Source organism: Pezoporus flaviventris, unplaced genomic scaffold (genome assembly GCF_033815535.1).
Source record: "Pezoporus flaviventris isolate CSIRO_AGI_PZ_B2104156 unplaced genomic scaffold, CSIRO_AGI_Pfla_v1 ptg000191l, whole genome shotgun sequence".
NCBI lineage: Eukaryota > Metazoa > Chordata > Aves > Psittaciformes > Psittacidae > Pezoporus > Pezoporus flaviventris.
Window position 1 is genome coordinate 163,857 of NW_026892739.1, and position 14,057 is coordinate 177,913.

The 14,057-nt window shown below is 48.0% G+C and overlaps 1 protein-coding gene across 1 annotated transcript; it reads right to left on the reverse strand.

Moving 5' to 3' along the window:
• Positions 1-7,664: 7,664 nt before the first annotated feature.
• LOC133262163 (uncharacterized) lies at positions 7,665-10,596 on the reverse strand. The gene is made up of 2 exons (XM_061441111.1): positions 10,519-10,596; positions 7,665-9,670 (listed from the first exon to the last, which is right to left on the reverse strand). The coding sequence occupies exon 2, from the start codon at positions 9,650-9,652 to the stop codon at positions 8,381-8,383; it is 1,272 nt and encodes a 423-aa protein (XP_061297095.1). The 5' UTR covers positions 9,653-9,670; positions 10,519-10,596; the 3' UTR covers positions 7,665-8,380.
• Positions 10,597-14,057: the final 3,461 nt, after the last annotated feature.

The following is a 14,057-nucleotide window of genomic DNA, read 5'->3' on the forward strand; positions in this document are numbered from 1 at the left end:
AGGGCAGTGAGATATGTAGCGTTTCACCCAAATACTTCACAAGACAAAAAGGGCAAAAACATCAGTTTTGACATTAGAGTCAGTGCAAATATCAGAAATGAGGTGGAGTCTCTCCTGAGACTCCAGAAGTCTTCTCTTCTTTAGAATTACCAAAGAAGAATCTTCCCTGTGTAACTTGAGAGGTTAACCAAGGACATCTGGAGATGAAAGCTTGGCTTTACAGAACGTGGGGCACATCTCAAACCCCCAGAAGTTTGTGCTCAAGGGAAGCATCAGAACTGTTGTAAGAGGAAGTGCTGCTACTGTCTCACTTAGCAAGGAACAGCATACACTGCAAAGCTGGGTGTAAATGAGCACAGGGCATACGAAAACCTCTTTCCCCAGATCCCTGCAGTGTTATATCTGGTGGAAGATGATTCCCTTCTGGAAGGCAGGATTACTCCGTTTTGAGAGCACAAGCTGAAGGTACATGATTCCTATTGCAGGTTGGTTTCCCAGATTTGCTAATTTGACTTAAATCCTAAATTCAAGTAGAACTGAAGTGCATGTTTGTTCACACAAACTAACCTAACAGCTCGTGATGCAGGCCAACAGATTAGCAGCTGTACAGCAATCAGACTGAACGAGGCTTGGGCTTAGGGATAATGTTTATGGAACTCTAACCTGCACCATTATTCTGCATAAGACCATTTGGGGGGAGAACTGATCCCTGTGACCATTTGTGCATCAGCCACAGGGTCATGGAATTACCTATTTTATCGTGGCAGATACCCCCAGTCTTGGGGGGAATAAGAGCTGCTGAGTGACCCCTTTCTCCTGATGAAAAAAGCATTTAGCAAATCACAAGCATAGAATCCAGAGACAAGCTTATTCTGCAGTGATTCTTCAGTGTGAGCAGGCAGAAACGCTCTTCTGCCAGAATCAGAGAGATCTTTGCTCTGAGTTGTCTGTGGCTGAATGTCACCTGAGACTCCTCAATGTGATTGCCATCCCTTCCATGATCCTTTGCCATGAATATATGCAAACAGACATCCACCTAATCTTTGCCTTGCCTGTCCCTCCATTTCTTCCTTTCTGGCATTTAGCTCTTCCCCAGCCTAAGAAGAATTCATGTCCCTTTCTCTCTGCTTCATCCGTGATCCTCTTCTTGAACATGCCAGTGCTTTCTGCTCTTTCTGCCACGTTGTCAACCAGCCATTGATTTTCCCAGCAACCACAAACCAGAGAGCAGATGATAACACCAACCCTTTGAAAGCACTTGGCAGTTCATTATAGCTGCTGATCTGAATATCTAAGAGAGAAGCAGTGATGCTTCTGTTGCGCTGTGTTAACATTGTCTCTTTTCCCATGACTTCCTCAGGCTCTCCTGGTATTGGTAAGGAGGAACCTGCCCACTCACTAATTGTTATAGCTGAATCCTATGAAGGGAAGGCATAATATCCACACTAAGAGCAGCAGGAGCTTTGTCTGAGGCAAGCAAACCAGGGCAGCTTGTCAGCATGATCAGCTGCTGTAGGTGCCTTTGGGATTTTGAGGATCAGTCAGAGGGAAGGAACATGCCCTGTGTTATTCAAGGGATGGGGAAGAGATATCTCCATGAACAGGGTCTCCATTCAGATTTGGTCTTAAGGGGCAGTATATTAAGGAAGCCTGCTTCAAGTCAGGCTTGCAGCATGGCAGCCCTGTCTTTTGATTCCAAGGAAATCTTTTTAAGGCTACACTCTCTTTCTGATGTGATTAAGTACATAAAAGCCAGTAAAACCAATCATCCTTTAAAGAGATGCGCAGCTATCAAACCCCTCATATCCTGACTTGCCTTTAACTACAATTGTTCCCTCCTATGAACACTGTCAGTCCATGCAGTGCGCAGGAGCACAAGAGCTGGAAATGGTTTCCTTAGGGAAGAGCTGGCTCTCCTTTGCATGGTAGTTCTCCAGCTGTCTAAAACAAGTCATTATTGCACTTGGAAATCCCCAGGAGCTCCAGCAGAATCACTTGGTGTAAAACTCTGCTTGGACTGAGAGAGGGAAAGGAGCTCGGCTATGGTGTTTTCCTGGTTCCCTGCAGCACCGCATCGCTTGTAAATTGAGAGCCAGCTGCTCAGGTTTGCCAGGAAGACTCCCCTTCTTTAGGAGCTGTATAATTAGAGACCAGCAGTGGATAGGCAATGGCCTGAAATTCACTTAATGCAGCAAAACCACCCCCAGAAGTTTCTCTGCCATTGCCCCCCCTCTGAGCTGGTTTACCTCCATTCCACAAGCACAAACCACCAAGCACGCGCCCACTAATAAAACAACATTTCTAGGTAAGAAGCGTTAAAATGCATCCATTTATTGATCCCAAGCACAACAAACTCTACTTTCCACCCAGCATTTCACCACAGTCAGTTCCAAATAGTAGTGACAGAGTTCAGGATACAGACAAGTGTAGTTAATGTGCCTGCCTTGTCTGGCAGGGAAGGCTTAGCCCTGTGCAGTCACACACAGACCACTGTGAAGTGCATAGCCCTGATCAGGGGAAACACGCATGGAAAGGAAGAGTCAGCTACATAAATACACTTTGTGCAGAGATGCGCTTTGCTCTGGAGAGAGGGAGAGGGTGCTGCCACTTGCAGAAGACAATACACCAGCTTTAAGTTCAGTATCACTTTTCAAAGCAGGCTTTAGAGCCCGTAGAGGTTTCTAGAGTACAAATACCCGCTGCATGTTAGTCCTTGCAGGATCAAGGCAGCAGATCCATCACTTGCCTGCAGACAAGCCCTCGGTCCGCTCAGTGTTCGTCGCACCAAGTTTCATGTGCTTTTTCAGGGCTCCTCTGGATTTCCCCCATTGCTCGCTGTGATTTTACCCTGCAGAGCAGCCTGGGTTTCTGCCAGACAGCATGGGAGCTCCTCTGGTGTCTGCCCATCATCACAGTCCTCAGCCATTTCTTCAGCTTGCTCTGGTTCAAAAGCATTTTGTACCACATCTTCGGTAACAGAACCCTCTGTATCCTGTTCCCACTGCAGATCAGGTGGGGCTTTAGCAGCACAACGTACTTTTTCTTCTACTGCCTGCTCTTCTGCAGGTCTCTGCGCATTTCTGGGGCCCTCTCTCGTCTCTGCAGTCTCCAGAAGCAGCTCTGACTCCTCTGTGGTACACACAGCAGCCAGGGAGTCAGCTGCCTTCTGCACAAGCTCTTCCTTTCCAGCACAAGCATCCTCTGGAGCACACACTCCTCCAGGCTCTTGCTCCTCCCCAGGCTCAGGTTCAGCTGCAGCAGACTGCACCTTGCCTGGTCCATCTTGGACACCTGCAGACACATGGACTTCAGCTTTCACCGTGGTCTGTGTAAGAGGTGGCACCGCACGATCCCCACAGCCGAGCTGCTCATCGGGTGCACAGCTGCTACTGCAGTGCAGAACAGCTTCAGCCTTACTCTCTTCTGAGCTTCCCCAAGCAGACTGGGCTTCTCTCTTGGTCTGTTCAGTGTGCTCCTGGTGCTGCATCGCCTCCGTGCTAGGCTTGGCTTCAGGGTCCTGGGACACCTCAGCATCCTGCGTGCCTCCAGCAGTCGCAGGGAGCGGGGCCTCGCTGTGTCGTGCGGGTAGAGGTGCAGCTTGCTCTCCTGTCTCCTGTTCAGCCCAAGCTGCAGCCTCAGGTGCATCCAGCACCAACTTCGGAGCAGGAAGTTCAGGGCCTTTTGGAGTCCTTCCTATACGTGCTGACTGAAAATGGTTCTCCCCAGTCCATGTTGAAGCATCACAGAACACACGGGTGGTCCCGGATGTCTTTTTTCCTTTGGCCTTATGAAAAAGGACTCTTTTTGGAAACACACAGGGCCTCTTGCTCTTGCCAAAGATCCCTCCCATTGCTAGAGATGAAAGGAGCACCTCAGCTGAGTACTTTCTTCTGGAGAAACTTCTAGGAGTCGCAGACTGCCTGGAGGTGAGTGGGGAGCTCTGTTTCCTAGTGAAGAACTGGCTTCACACCTGCAAGACATGGGTATTTATTAGCCTGTATCCACCTGGGGCAATTAGCTGTCCCGTTCTCACACAGGAGTAGCTGTAAAGCATTGTCAGGGATCACAGACAGGAGCTAAACACAGGTGGAATTGCACATGCAGGGGGAAACCAGAGAGACCTTCCCTCTTTCTTTCTTAAGACATGAAGAGTCTGAGGAAGAGGGAAGAGACTACTCATCCATCAAACCAAACACTGCTGCTTGTTCTCTTTCAGTGGCTGCAGTGCCACGAGGACTGCATTATACTACAGACTTGTACAGCAAAGCCAAGTTTGTTAGGCTCCAGCCAAGGAAGTGTTCAGAGCACCAGTAGCAGATGGGAGCAGGAAGCAAGGCAGGCAGGAAAGTTACACATGAACTTAAAATTCACAAGACACAATGTGGTTCGTTCCTTAATAAGGCCATTAAAAGAAGGCTGCAAGAGGCACAAGCAAATCAGAAAGCAAAAGAGCATCCCCCAGCACAAAATGAACTCCTGAGAACCCAACAGCAGGGTCTGCCTTGAGCACTTCCACAAGTTAACAACAGAGCTACTTGCGCTCAGAAAGACCCTAAAAGTGTGCAGGAATTAAAGCCAAGACCCCAAAGCATTAAAATCAAACTATAACCTCAGACTGCACAAAACCTCACCAGCACCACCCCTCAAACCACAGCCCCTTCTTACCAGCACAACTCCACAATACCCACTGACCACCCAACACCTACAAGGCAAAGCCCCAGCTGGGTTAAATAGGAGGAGGTGGTCATGCTCAATCTCCTCCCCTGACTCCCATTGTTAATTCCAGGCTGTGAAGCTCCCTCACACTGTCTTCCCGTTTTCCCAGCCATTTCATAGCCATCAGAAGCAGCATATGGCTGTACTTGCTGAGTGCAGTTGGTACATGATTAGCTTCGCTGTGGCCACTTGGTAATAAGCATCGACTACTTAAAATAAGGCTAATGATTAATACAGTGCAGCCATGGACAAGTAAAGTGACCCCTGTTTATAGCCTGTGATGAGGCAGAACAGCAGCAATACTTCAGGCTGGGTGTGAGCAGTCCCTGGGTTTACAAACCATTGTATCCTCCTGCATGACTTCATATTGAACAGTTGGGGGGGGGGGGAACTATCCCACTTTCCACCTTTGTGCTGTCTTCAACTGGTTGAGTCATGCAAGTGGCTGTTTTACAGCAGATTATCTTAATGTCTGCAGCCCCAGCGGATCCCCCTCGCTTGCCATTAACAGCCATACAGTTGCTGTATTGCCCTGCTTGTGTTCACTGCCTGGCAGCCAGTTGTAACATGAAATAGGTCACCTGGGCAAAACACAAAAGCAAATATCCATTAAAGCCAAACTAATCCCAGAGCCATGAGCAGAAAGGCAGATCCTGAACACCCACTGCCAGCAACGATGGAGCCGAACAAAACCCAGAAAGATCCCACTGGTTGGATGCCATAAAAGCCCCTTGATCATTCTTTGATGCCAAATCTGGTTCAGGTTCCTATACTTTGCCCAGCTGCTATGATTCCCTGGATGCAGAAAACACAAAGGAGCTTTGGGTGGGGTAATTCCATGTGTGCAGCCAGTTGTGGGACTTGAATAACATCCATATTTTGCCTTTTAACATGGTCCAGCATCTTCTCTGCACTATCCCACTCACACATTTACACTGACTTTATGGCTGGGGGCTTTTATGACAGCTTTTCCAAAGCCTTTTTTGTATGCTTCCTATTGGGCTGATGCAATATAGCAGCAGTTCATCCTTGGTTTTGACTATTGGAAACCTCTCTGGAGTTCATCCTTGGTTTTGATGTGTGAGATGCACAGATGACAGCACGTACAGACTGTCACACATCAGTGGCTGAAAAACTCTGGTGCCTTTAGGGACATTGGTGCTTTGTACAACAGCGTAACTGGAAGGAAATGACACATTTGCAGCTCTCATGCAGCCTCTGCATGGGTTGATGTTATTCCTTACATCACTCAGATTGAAATATCTGAGATTCAAAGCATAACATTTCTTGCCCTTGCATCATTGTGGAAAATGAGGACATTCTAATAGCAGAGTCCAGCTTACAGCTGTTTGGACCAATACAGAAAATCTCTTGCATGGGAGACAACGCAGAAGATATCAATGTGACACACACAAGCAGGGGAGGGGAAACCCTACTGTCACAGCAATCACATCTGCTCTGCTGACTGGCTATTTCCCATCTCTCCTACTCTGACATATTTTAAAGGGCTGTTCTCAGAAAGCCATACAATTCATTTTGTGACAAATGACAAAACCACAGCCCTTACAAAGAGCTTTGCTCAGATGTCAGCTCAGGATTGTGTCGTGTGATTGAACGCTGGGCCACAGGACTGTTACAAAGCCTTTTAGATGGCATCACTGGTGATGAGGAGCATGCTGCAGTCAGCTCAGGACATCAGTCTTTGTGGTTTGGGGTTTTTATTGCACAGAGTTCAAGCTGCTCCCTCTTACTAGACCTGTCTCTTCCTGCCAGTGCACATGGCAGCTAGATGCAGTGGATGAGCTGCCATGGGGCTCCTCTCATCCATCACACAGCTGACATTACCAAGAGCGACAGAAATGTCCTCTTCAAAGAGTGAGAAGGGCTTTGCAGCACTGAGCTCTACAGCACAGTAGAGACACCAACACTTAACCCTTCCAGATGATGCATCACATGAACTTCACTGGAGAGTTTCTGCCTTCCCCTTGTTTCCACACTAAGGAACCACATGCCCCAGACTTCCAATGGTTAAGAAACATCTTCTGTAGCACAGCTGCTTTTTATAACGCTGCTTAACAAAATTAACTCACCAGCCCGTAGGCAGGCATAAATGTGATGAAGTCTGATGGCTTTTAGGTCCTCCTATCTGCCTGAAGTGATGTTTTGTTCCTGGGGTAGGCTGAGACAAAGACCAGCAGTTAGCTCATCCAGTTCCCTGCTTGGGCAGCCCTTGGCTACAAGTATTAACAGGGAGAACTGTGACTTCTGGCAGAACAGGATGGAGACAAACAAGTTTAGAAAGATAAGTTTTGAGTCAGCTTTGCACAAGGATGTTTATTTAATAGCTTCTCTCCTTTCAGGCCCCAGCATCCCATTGTTTGGTATCACAGCAGAGATAGCCCACCTAAGCAACAGTTCACTCGCTTAGAGACGCCTTTTAAGGAACAGAAACGTATTACAGGCGCCTCTTTCCTTGCAGCTTGTGGACTCATAAGTGAAGATTTGTTTGGCAAGCCTTACATACAGGAGACTTAGTCAGCCTAAATGCAGTTGGAAGAACAAAGTCAAGGTATTGAAACACTTCATCCCTTCACCAAAGCACTTTCATCCCCAGCATCATGTGGCTCCTACCTCCTCAGCTTTCAGCCTTGTGCCAGCAAATCATTCACCAGCATTATGCTTTGTCCTGTATTGTTTTTCCTCCCCCAGCATCCTTTCAAGTCCTGTTCCTCAAGCACACTGTAAGCCTGAAAGAACTCCAGTGTGCCATCCCTATGCCCCCCACATGAACACCTGGGCACCGCACTCCATGCAGTCAGTTGTTCAAAGGGGTTTTAAGGAGGAACAGTCACAGTTTCTCCTTTGGAGTGCTTAGAGAAGAGCACAGAGTGGTTCCAGCCATATTCTTTTGCCTTTAACACCCAACAATTAAAACATTCAGGATAGGGTTTTGCCATGATCTTAAAATATTTTATTGGTAGTACAAAGGTAGAAACATTAAAAGTCAGTAGATTTAAGCTGCAATACCCTGACTTCTGCACTCTGACCGAGACTGCATTTCTCACTTCTGCAGAAGTGGTACAGATTCCATTAATGCTGCCACCGTGACAAGAGCAAACCATCATTTCATCACCTCCTTTAATACTGACAACAAACCAGGGACTATGAGCTGCACACGAGGGGTATGCAGGGAGGTAGCTCAAACATGTGGTTATTTCCAGGTAGCCAAGGAAGAAACTCTTGACCTCACAGAAAACATCTGACTGGGCTGGATTAAAGGAGCATTTGTCTTCTCCATTCCCAGACTCTTAAGAGATGGAACATCATGCCTCACTGGGGGAATGCAGTGCCCAACATCACCACTGTGAACTCACAGCTGAAGTGAATCTCTTCTCTCCCAGTAGGGCATGATCTCCTGAAAAACAGCTGCTGGAAAGAGGAAGAACTGGAACTGCATCTCAGCTGGAATTCAGGAGAAGATACAAAACATCTACTACTATCACCTCTCTGTTTAGCAAGACTGCTCTCAGAAGTCAAAAACATCTTACAAAATCCCAATTCAACAGTTGGAGTTGCTTCCTATGGCTGAAATTCCTCAAGGCAAGTGCATCACGCTCGCCACTGAACACATGTTTGACAGCAGGCCATTCCATCTTCAGGTCTCTCAGGCTTCAACATTCTCAGCTTCTCTTTCTCCACTACTCCCAGGCTCCTCAGACAGTGAGGGGGTCACATTTAGGAAGCCAGCATCTTGCTTTACAGGTATCTGAACACAAGTTACTGGCTCTGCTGGAAGCTCTGCTTGTTGCTGTGGCTCTGCCTCTCTTGCTGCAGTTTCTGTATCACATCCCCTGTGCTCATCTTCCAGTTCATGGAAGCACAAAACCCCGCTCTGTTCCGCAGGCTGTGCGCGGCACAAGCTCTCCATCTCCTCTGCAGTTCCCATAGTAGACTGGGTCACTTGCTCTAGGAAGTCAAGCAGCTGGTTTGCTGGCTCAAGAGATGCCCCCTCTGGACACAGGGACTCCCAAGGCATTGCAGAAGCAGAGTTCATCTCAGCTGGGATTGCCAAAGCATCCGCAGTCTCCCTGGCCACCTGCAGAGGCGGGGGAGATGCTGTCTCTACCTCTACCAGAGGTGGAAGCTCAGCTCTCTCAGCTGTCTGAGGACTTACTTCAGCAAGCTTAGTCTTTTCTGGCTCCTCCCCATGCTCAGCAGAAAGGTCGGTGTCAGTCTCCTCCGCCATCCGCACAGCACACGGTGGCAAGTTTCTTTCTATGAGGCTCTCTGCAGTCCCTGCAGGAGGTTTGGGCTCACAGTCTTGGCCAGTTGCCGTCTCACTTAGGATTTCTTTGAAGCTGAGGACGAAGGGGAGACTATTCCCTGGGAGAGCACTTGGGCTAACCTTACTGCCAGCCCCTGCTTGCTCATCAGGCTGCTCGCTGGCTCCAACCAGCTCAGCATCCCGAGTGGTGGGTGCAACAACCTGGAGCTCAGAAGCACCAGGAACAGGTTTCATTTTCTCTTCCCTGTTCCCCACTTGCTCTCCCTCTTTCTGGTTGCCTGCTTGGGTTAAGACTTCAGCTTCTCCTTTGCTCTCCCCATCTTCAAGGGCTACCAAAAAGCCTGTGGAGCCCCAGGCTGCCTCCCACCCCTCAGTCATTCCCATGGCATCCGCAGCAGAGGAGGGCTCCGTGTTTTCCTCCACAGCATCAGCTGATGGCTGTGCATCCTGGCTCAGTGACTGCACCTCCTCAGAGCCTTGCTTAGACACTTGCAGGGCTGCTGCGGGAGGTGGTGTACCAACACACAGCGACGGTCCCCCTGAGGCCTGCAGAATTGGCTTGGTCTCACTGATCTCTTCGTTTGCTTCCTCCTGTTTCAGACATCTCCCACAAGGCACGCAGAACATCTGCCTGCTGAAGCTGCTCCCCATGTTGGCACTCGGCTCAACCTGCAAGAAAGAACAACTGGGTATCACAGCTGTCTGCCTGCAAGCAACACTGTGGGCTTGCAGGACAGGCCACCCTCTACAGAAGCAGCTGAGTATCACACACCAGGGAGCATCAGTAAGGTAGAAGTAACAACACCACCACTGTACATTCTTAATTGTCACTTGTCTGCTTCTCTGTATTTGCAGAGCTAAGGCAGTTCAAAGCTTTGAACTCTGCGCTCCATCAGGGACTCCTATCAGTCACTCAGGCATGGTTACTAACTGGCAAGGTGGAAATCAACACCAAGGAGTAGCTGGTGTTAATCCTGCCGAGTAACGTAGCTCAGGTGCAGCCTACTGACAAGAGCAACTCCTTCAACTTGAAGGGGAAATGAAGTTGAAATTTCCAGTGGGAATCCCTACTAAATGACAGCAAACCCAACCAAGCAAACACCCTTTGTTAAGTAGAATTAAGAGATTTCCACTGCCCAGGCTTATTCTGCACAGAGAAAAGTAGTTCCTTCTAGTTGAAACCACATGGGCTTGTTTTACTTTCCAGGGCTGGTACAGAAAAAGTCAGTGTCAGACCATGGAACCTTCTCAACACATAAGTCCACACCAGAATGCTCAATGGAAAGTTAAACCCATGAGTGTACTTTCATTAGAAGAAGCCTCAGTTTTGAATAACGCTGCCAGCATTTGGATACTACCACAAATACAACCACTTCAGGAGCCAAAGTGAGCTAAAAACCACAGGATGATCCCAGCCTCTTCAAATTTACCCATTTTCCCAACACATTTGTTCTGGCAGCATCATTAACTTATTGAAACCAACAAACAAAAGACCTTATGTTCACATAGCTACTTACCAGCCTAGAGCAGAAAAGCACAAACAGAACACAAGAGAAAACATCCCAAGTACCTTCTAGACCTCAAGCTCAACTTAAATAGCACTGGGGGGGGGTCACACAAAATCCCTTCCCCCAATTCTTTGAGCATCAATTCCCTGAATCTTTAGTTCCCTCCCATTCTCATTCCCTTCTGTTTCAGTTACATCCTTTATTTTCCAGCTGAAGGGCTTTTATTGGCCATTTTGTGTTGTTTTTTACCAGAGGGTAAAGTAAAAGTAAAACACAGCCTCTGTTTATTGCAAATGAGTAGTCACTGCAATATAGTGTAGCAGCTTGCTGTTGTAAAGCAGTGTAATAGGCCAGAGAATGGTTTTCAGGGCGCAGGCTGTGTCAGGCACCTTGGTATTTGCCTTGGCACCATCTGCCATCCTCAAAGGGAGTCACTTCCAAAGCATTGCTGGCTTTGCCACAGTTGGGCATCCTATTAAACGCCTCTGGACTGATCCCACAGCGTTAGGAGGCTCTGAACCACTGGTACGAGGGTGATGTGTGAGACAGAAGGGCTGACTTCCCCAACAGAGCCCTGGTGTACTCGAGCCCCAGCGCCTGATGCACATTTTCCTTCTGCATGTTTGTATTTCCCAGGTGGGTCCCTGCGTGTTGTGCTTCCCCTTGTTGTGACTACAGGCAAATGGACAGTGTCTGAGGGCTTCTCTCCACCTCAGTGATCGGAAGGCTTGAAATCAGGGCTGTGGCTGCACTTTGAGTCCATGTGGAACGCTTCCCCTGCTCTAACATCTACTGCCTGCTAAGAAATAAAGACCAAATCTGTGTCTTCAGCATTAGTCATGTCCTCAGAGACGCTGCCTGAATTACACACCCTTAGTAAGCGAGGAGAGGGCACCCTTGAGGCTTTTCTAGAGCTCCTCCTCACATATAGAACTGTTCCTCACATACTTTTATGCATTTTCATAGTTCTTTGCTCAGGGAAGAACTTAACTACCCTGAGATGACCCTGACTGGGCTCCGCAAAGCTCTGGCTCAGTTCTTCCCCCCTTGTCTCTCAGGACAGCCTTTGTCTGTTACAAGTTTGGCTGAGCACAGCTCTCAGACTGTGCTCAGAGACTTCTGGGTGAGCAGGCATTCTGCCTCTTCTCATAATGCCTTTTTGCTCCCTCCGCAGGGCAAAGACACAGACGTTTCTGAAGAAGCAGGTTTGGCCAGGCCAAAGCCAGCACAGGACAGCACTGGTGATGTGCACAGTGATGGTGTAAGTGTACTCAGCACGTGAGACCCTAATCCTAAAACCAGATATATCCCACTGACACTAACCAGTTGCTAAAATAGACATAAAAGGTGGCCTTTAAAGTATGGTTTGCCCTCGATCTTGGTTCATAGGGGATGGGTAAATGAGCTTTTCCAGTGGGAAGTAAATGAGGCAGCTTCTGGCTATTTTACTGGGGTACCATCAACCTCCTTGCACATAAAACCACCAATAGCTTGGCCCTGGTCCCACATCACATTCACCAGCTATGATACAGGCTGCATGTTTGATGTGGATACCAGTTTGCATCTTGAACTAAAGAGAAAATGGAAGCAAAAAGCTTTCACAAAGTACTGGTTTAATGTCAGCTGTGCTTAACATTGAACAGTGATGCTGTAGAAATAGAACTAGAGTATGAGAAAGCTTTTCTGTTGCAGGATTGGAAAACTCCCTGTCCTTTGGGCATTGATGCACGATGAGACTTCCTTGCCTTCAAAGAGCTTGGGTTTATTCAGAGGAGATGGGGACATGGCACACGAGGAGAGCTAAAAAATGCTTGTCAAAGGAAAATGAATCGTCATCTCAATAAAGGCTAAAGCACTGAAGTTAAAACCATCTGGAACTGAGGGCAGATTCAGTTTGTGAGCAGAAGCATCCACAGGACATATACCAGTGGGTTTACGTACAGTTACACATTTAGTAACCTGGAAATAACCGGTCCTGCAGTTGCACATGCAAACACTGCTGTTCCTACAGGAGAAGCAAGGTGGGCATGGTTACAGATTTATTATAACCACTCTGTTTCCTTGTTGACTGCAGAAATCCTTTGGGACTTTACACATAGACATGTACTGTCACCACTTATTTCTGTTGCACATGGGATGTGTTGTTTTCAATGAGTCTATCACGTTTTATGCTCCTCCATCAAGATAAAGGTTCAAGGCTCTCGCTCATCACACTGGACTACTTCTGAGTGCTGTCTTTAGTCTCAGCACAGCTTCCTCAGGCAGGGGGCATTGCCAAGGCTCCTGGCACTCATTTTCACATCTCTCTGAGCCCCCCTGCAGCAGCCCAGACTGCTGGAGTCTCCTCTTCAGCCTCCATCACAGGCTCAGCTTCACAGTTTTTGACTTCAGTGCAGTCTCAGGCTCACACAGGAGACTGCTCAGTGCACTGACCACTGCAGCAGTTACACACCTTTGATGTCTCAGAGAACAGCAAAAATCCTGCTTTATTGTGTCTGCTCCCCACACTTTCAATACCACAACAGCCACATGCCTAGATGTTGGATCAGTTACAATATCATAGTGTACTTCACATAGGAGAAATGGGTCTTTGGCTGAAGCAAAGCAGTTTCTGGTGACTAGACCAAGACTTATTTGCCCCACACAGATAAACAGGGCCCCACGAGCATCCCCATTCCCAAACCACTTCTGAAGAACCAGTTGCCTGGTTCCTTTGGGAAAGGTTCTGCTACCCGAGCCTGGATAATGCACACGTTTTGAAGTGGAACGTGGGTTTTCCCTTTGTGGGGTGAGTAACAGCTTGAGAACTCACCTACTCCAGAACTGCCCTAACATTGAATTTTGAGAGGTGCTTAATGACAGCAGTGCTTCACCAAGCATTTCCCCTTGGTTGTTATATAGCAGGTGGCACAGGAATATACACCATGCCTATCACACAGACCACCACCACCACCACAGGCAGGATATCGTGTAACGGCACTGAAAAGTGTTTACACATCTCTGTTTGGGACTTTATTTAAATCCTGTGACTTTGCTTTAGGAGTCTTGACATGTTAAAACTAAAACAAACAAGAGAAGCCTCATTTTACACGTTTCCTTACTCTTTGCATTTCCAGCACTGCAGGATACACTGACCCTGTCTGGTTAGCTTGGTTTGACAAAAGCTTAATGGCTTGACTCAGCAGGCCCCCTGAAAGCACATCTGTTCCAGCAGCGTATGGAGAGATCCAGATGGATTTGACAGCCCCAAGCAGGGCCTGGTCACCTGCCAGGGGACTGCAGCTGAGTTCCTTGCCACGCAGCCAACCGGGTTGCCCACAGGCACTATGAGGAGGCTGGATCAGCAGAGAATCAGCTCCCAGCTCCCATGCCTTCTCACTCCACCTCTTCCTCCAAGTGTGCCCGTGTACCCAGAATTTAGTGACCATAATCAATATTCCAGAGCTTTCAATAAGACAGAAGAAGTCCAAGAGCTTGATTAAATTGCAAACCGAGCCCCACTGCTCACCTTTGCTGTGAGATGTCTGCCTTAGGTCTTGACCTCGGTT

Excerpts from the sequence above, each read along its gene's own strand:
- LOC133262163 (XM_061441111.1), bottom strand. The coding sequence starts at position 9,652 with ATGGGGAGCAGCTTCAGCAGGCAGATGTTCTGCGTGCCTTGTGGGAGA.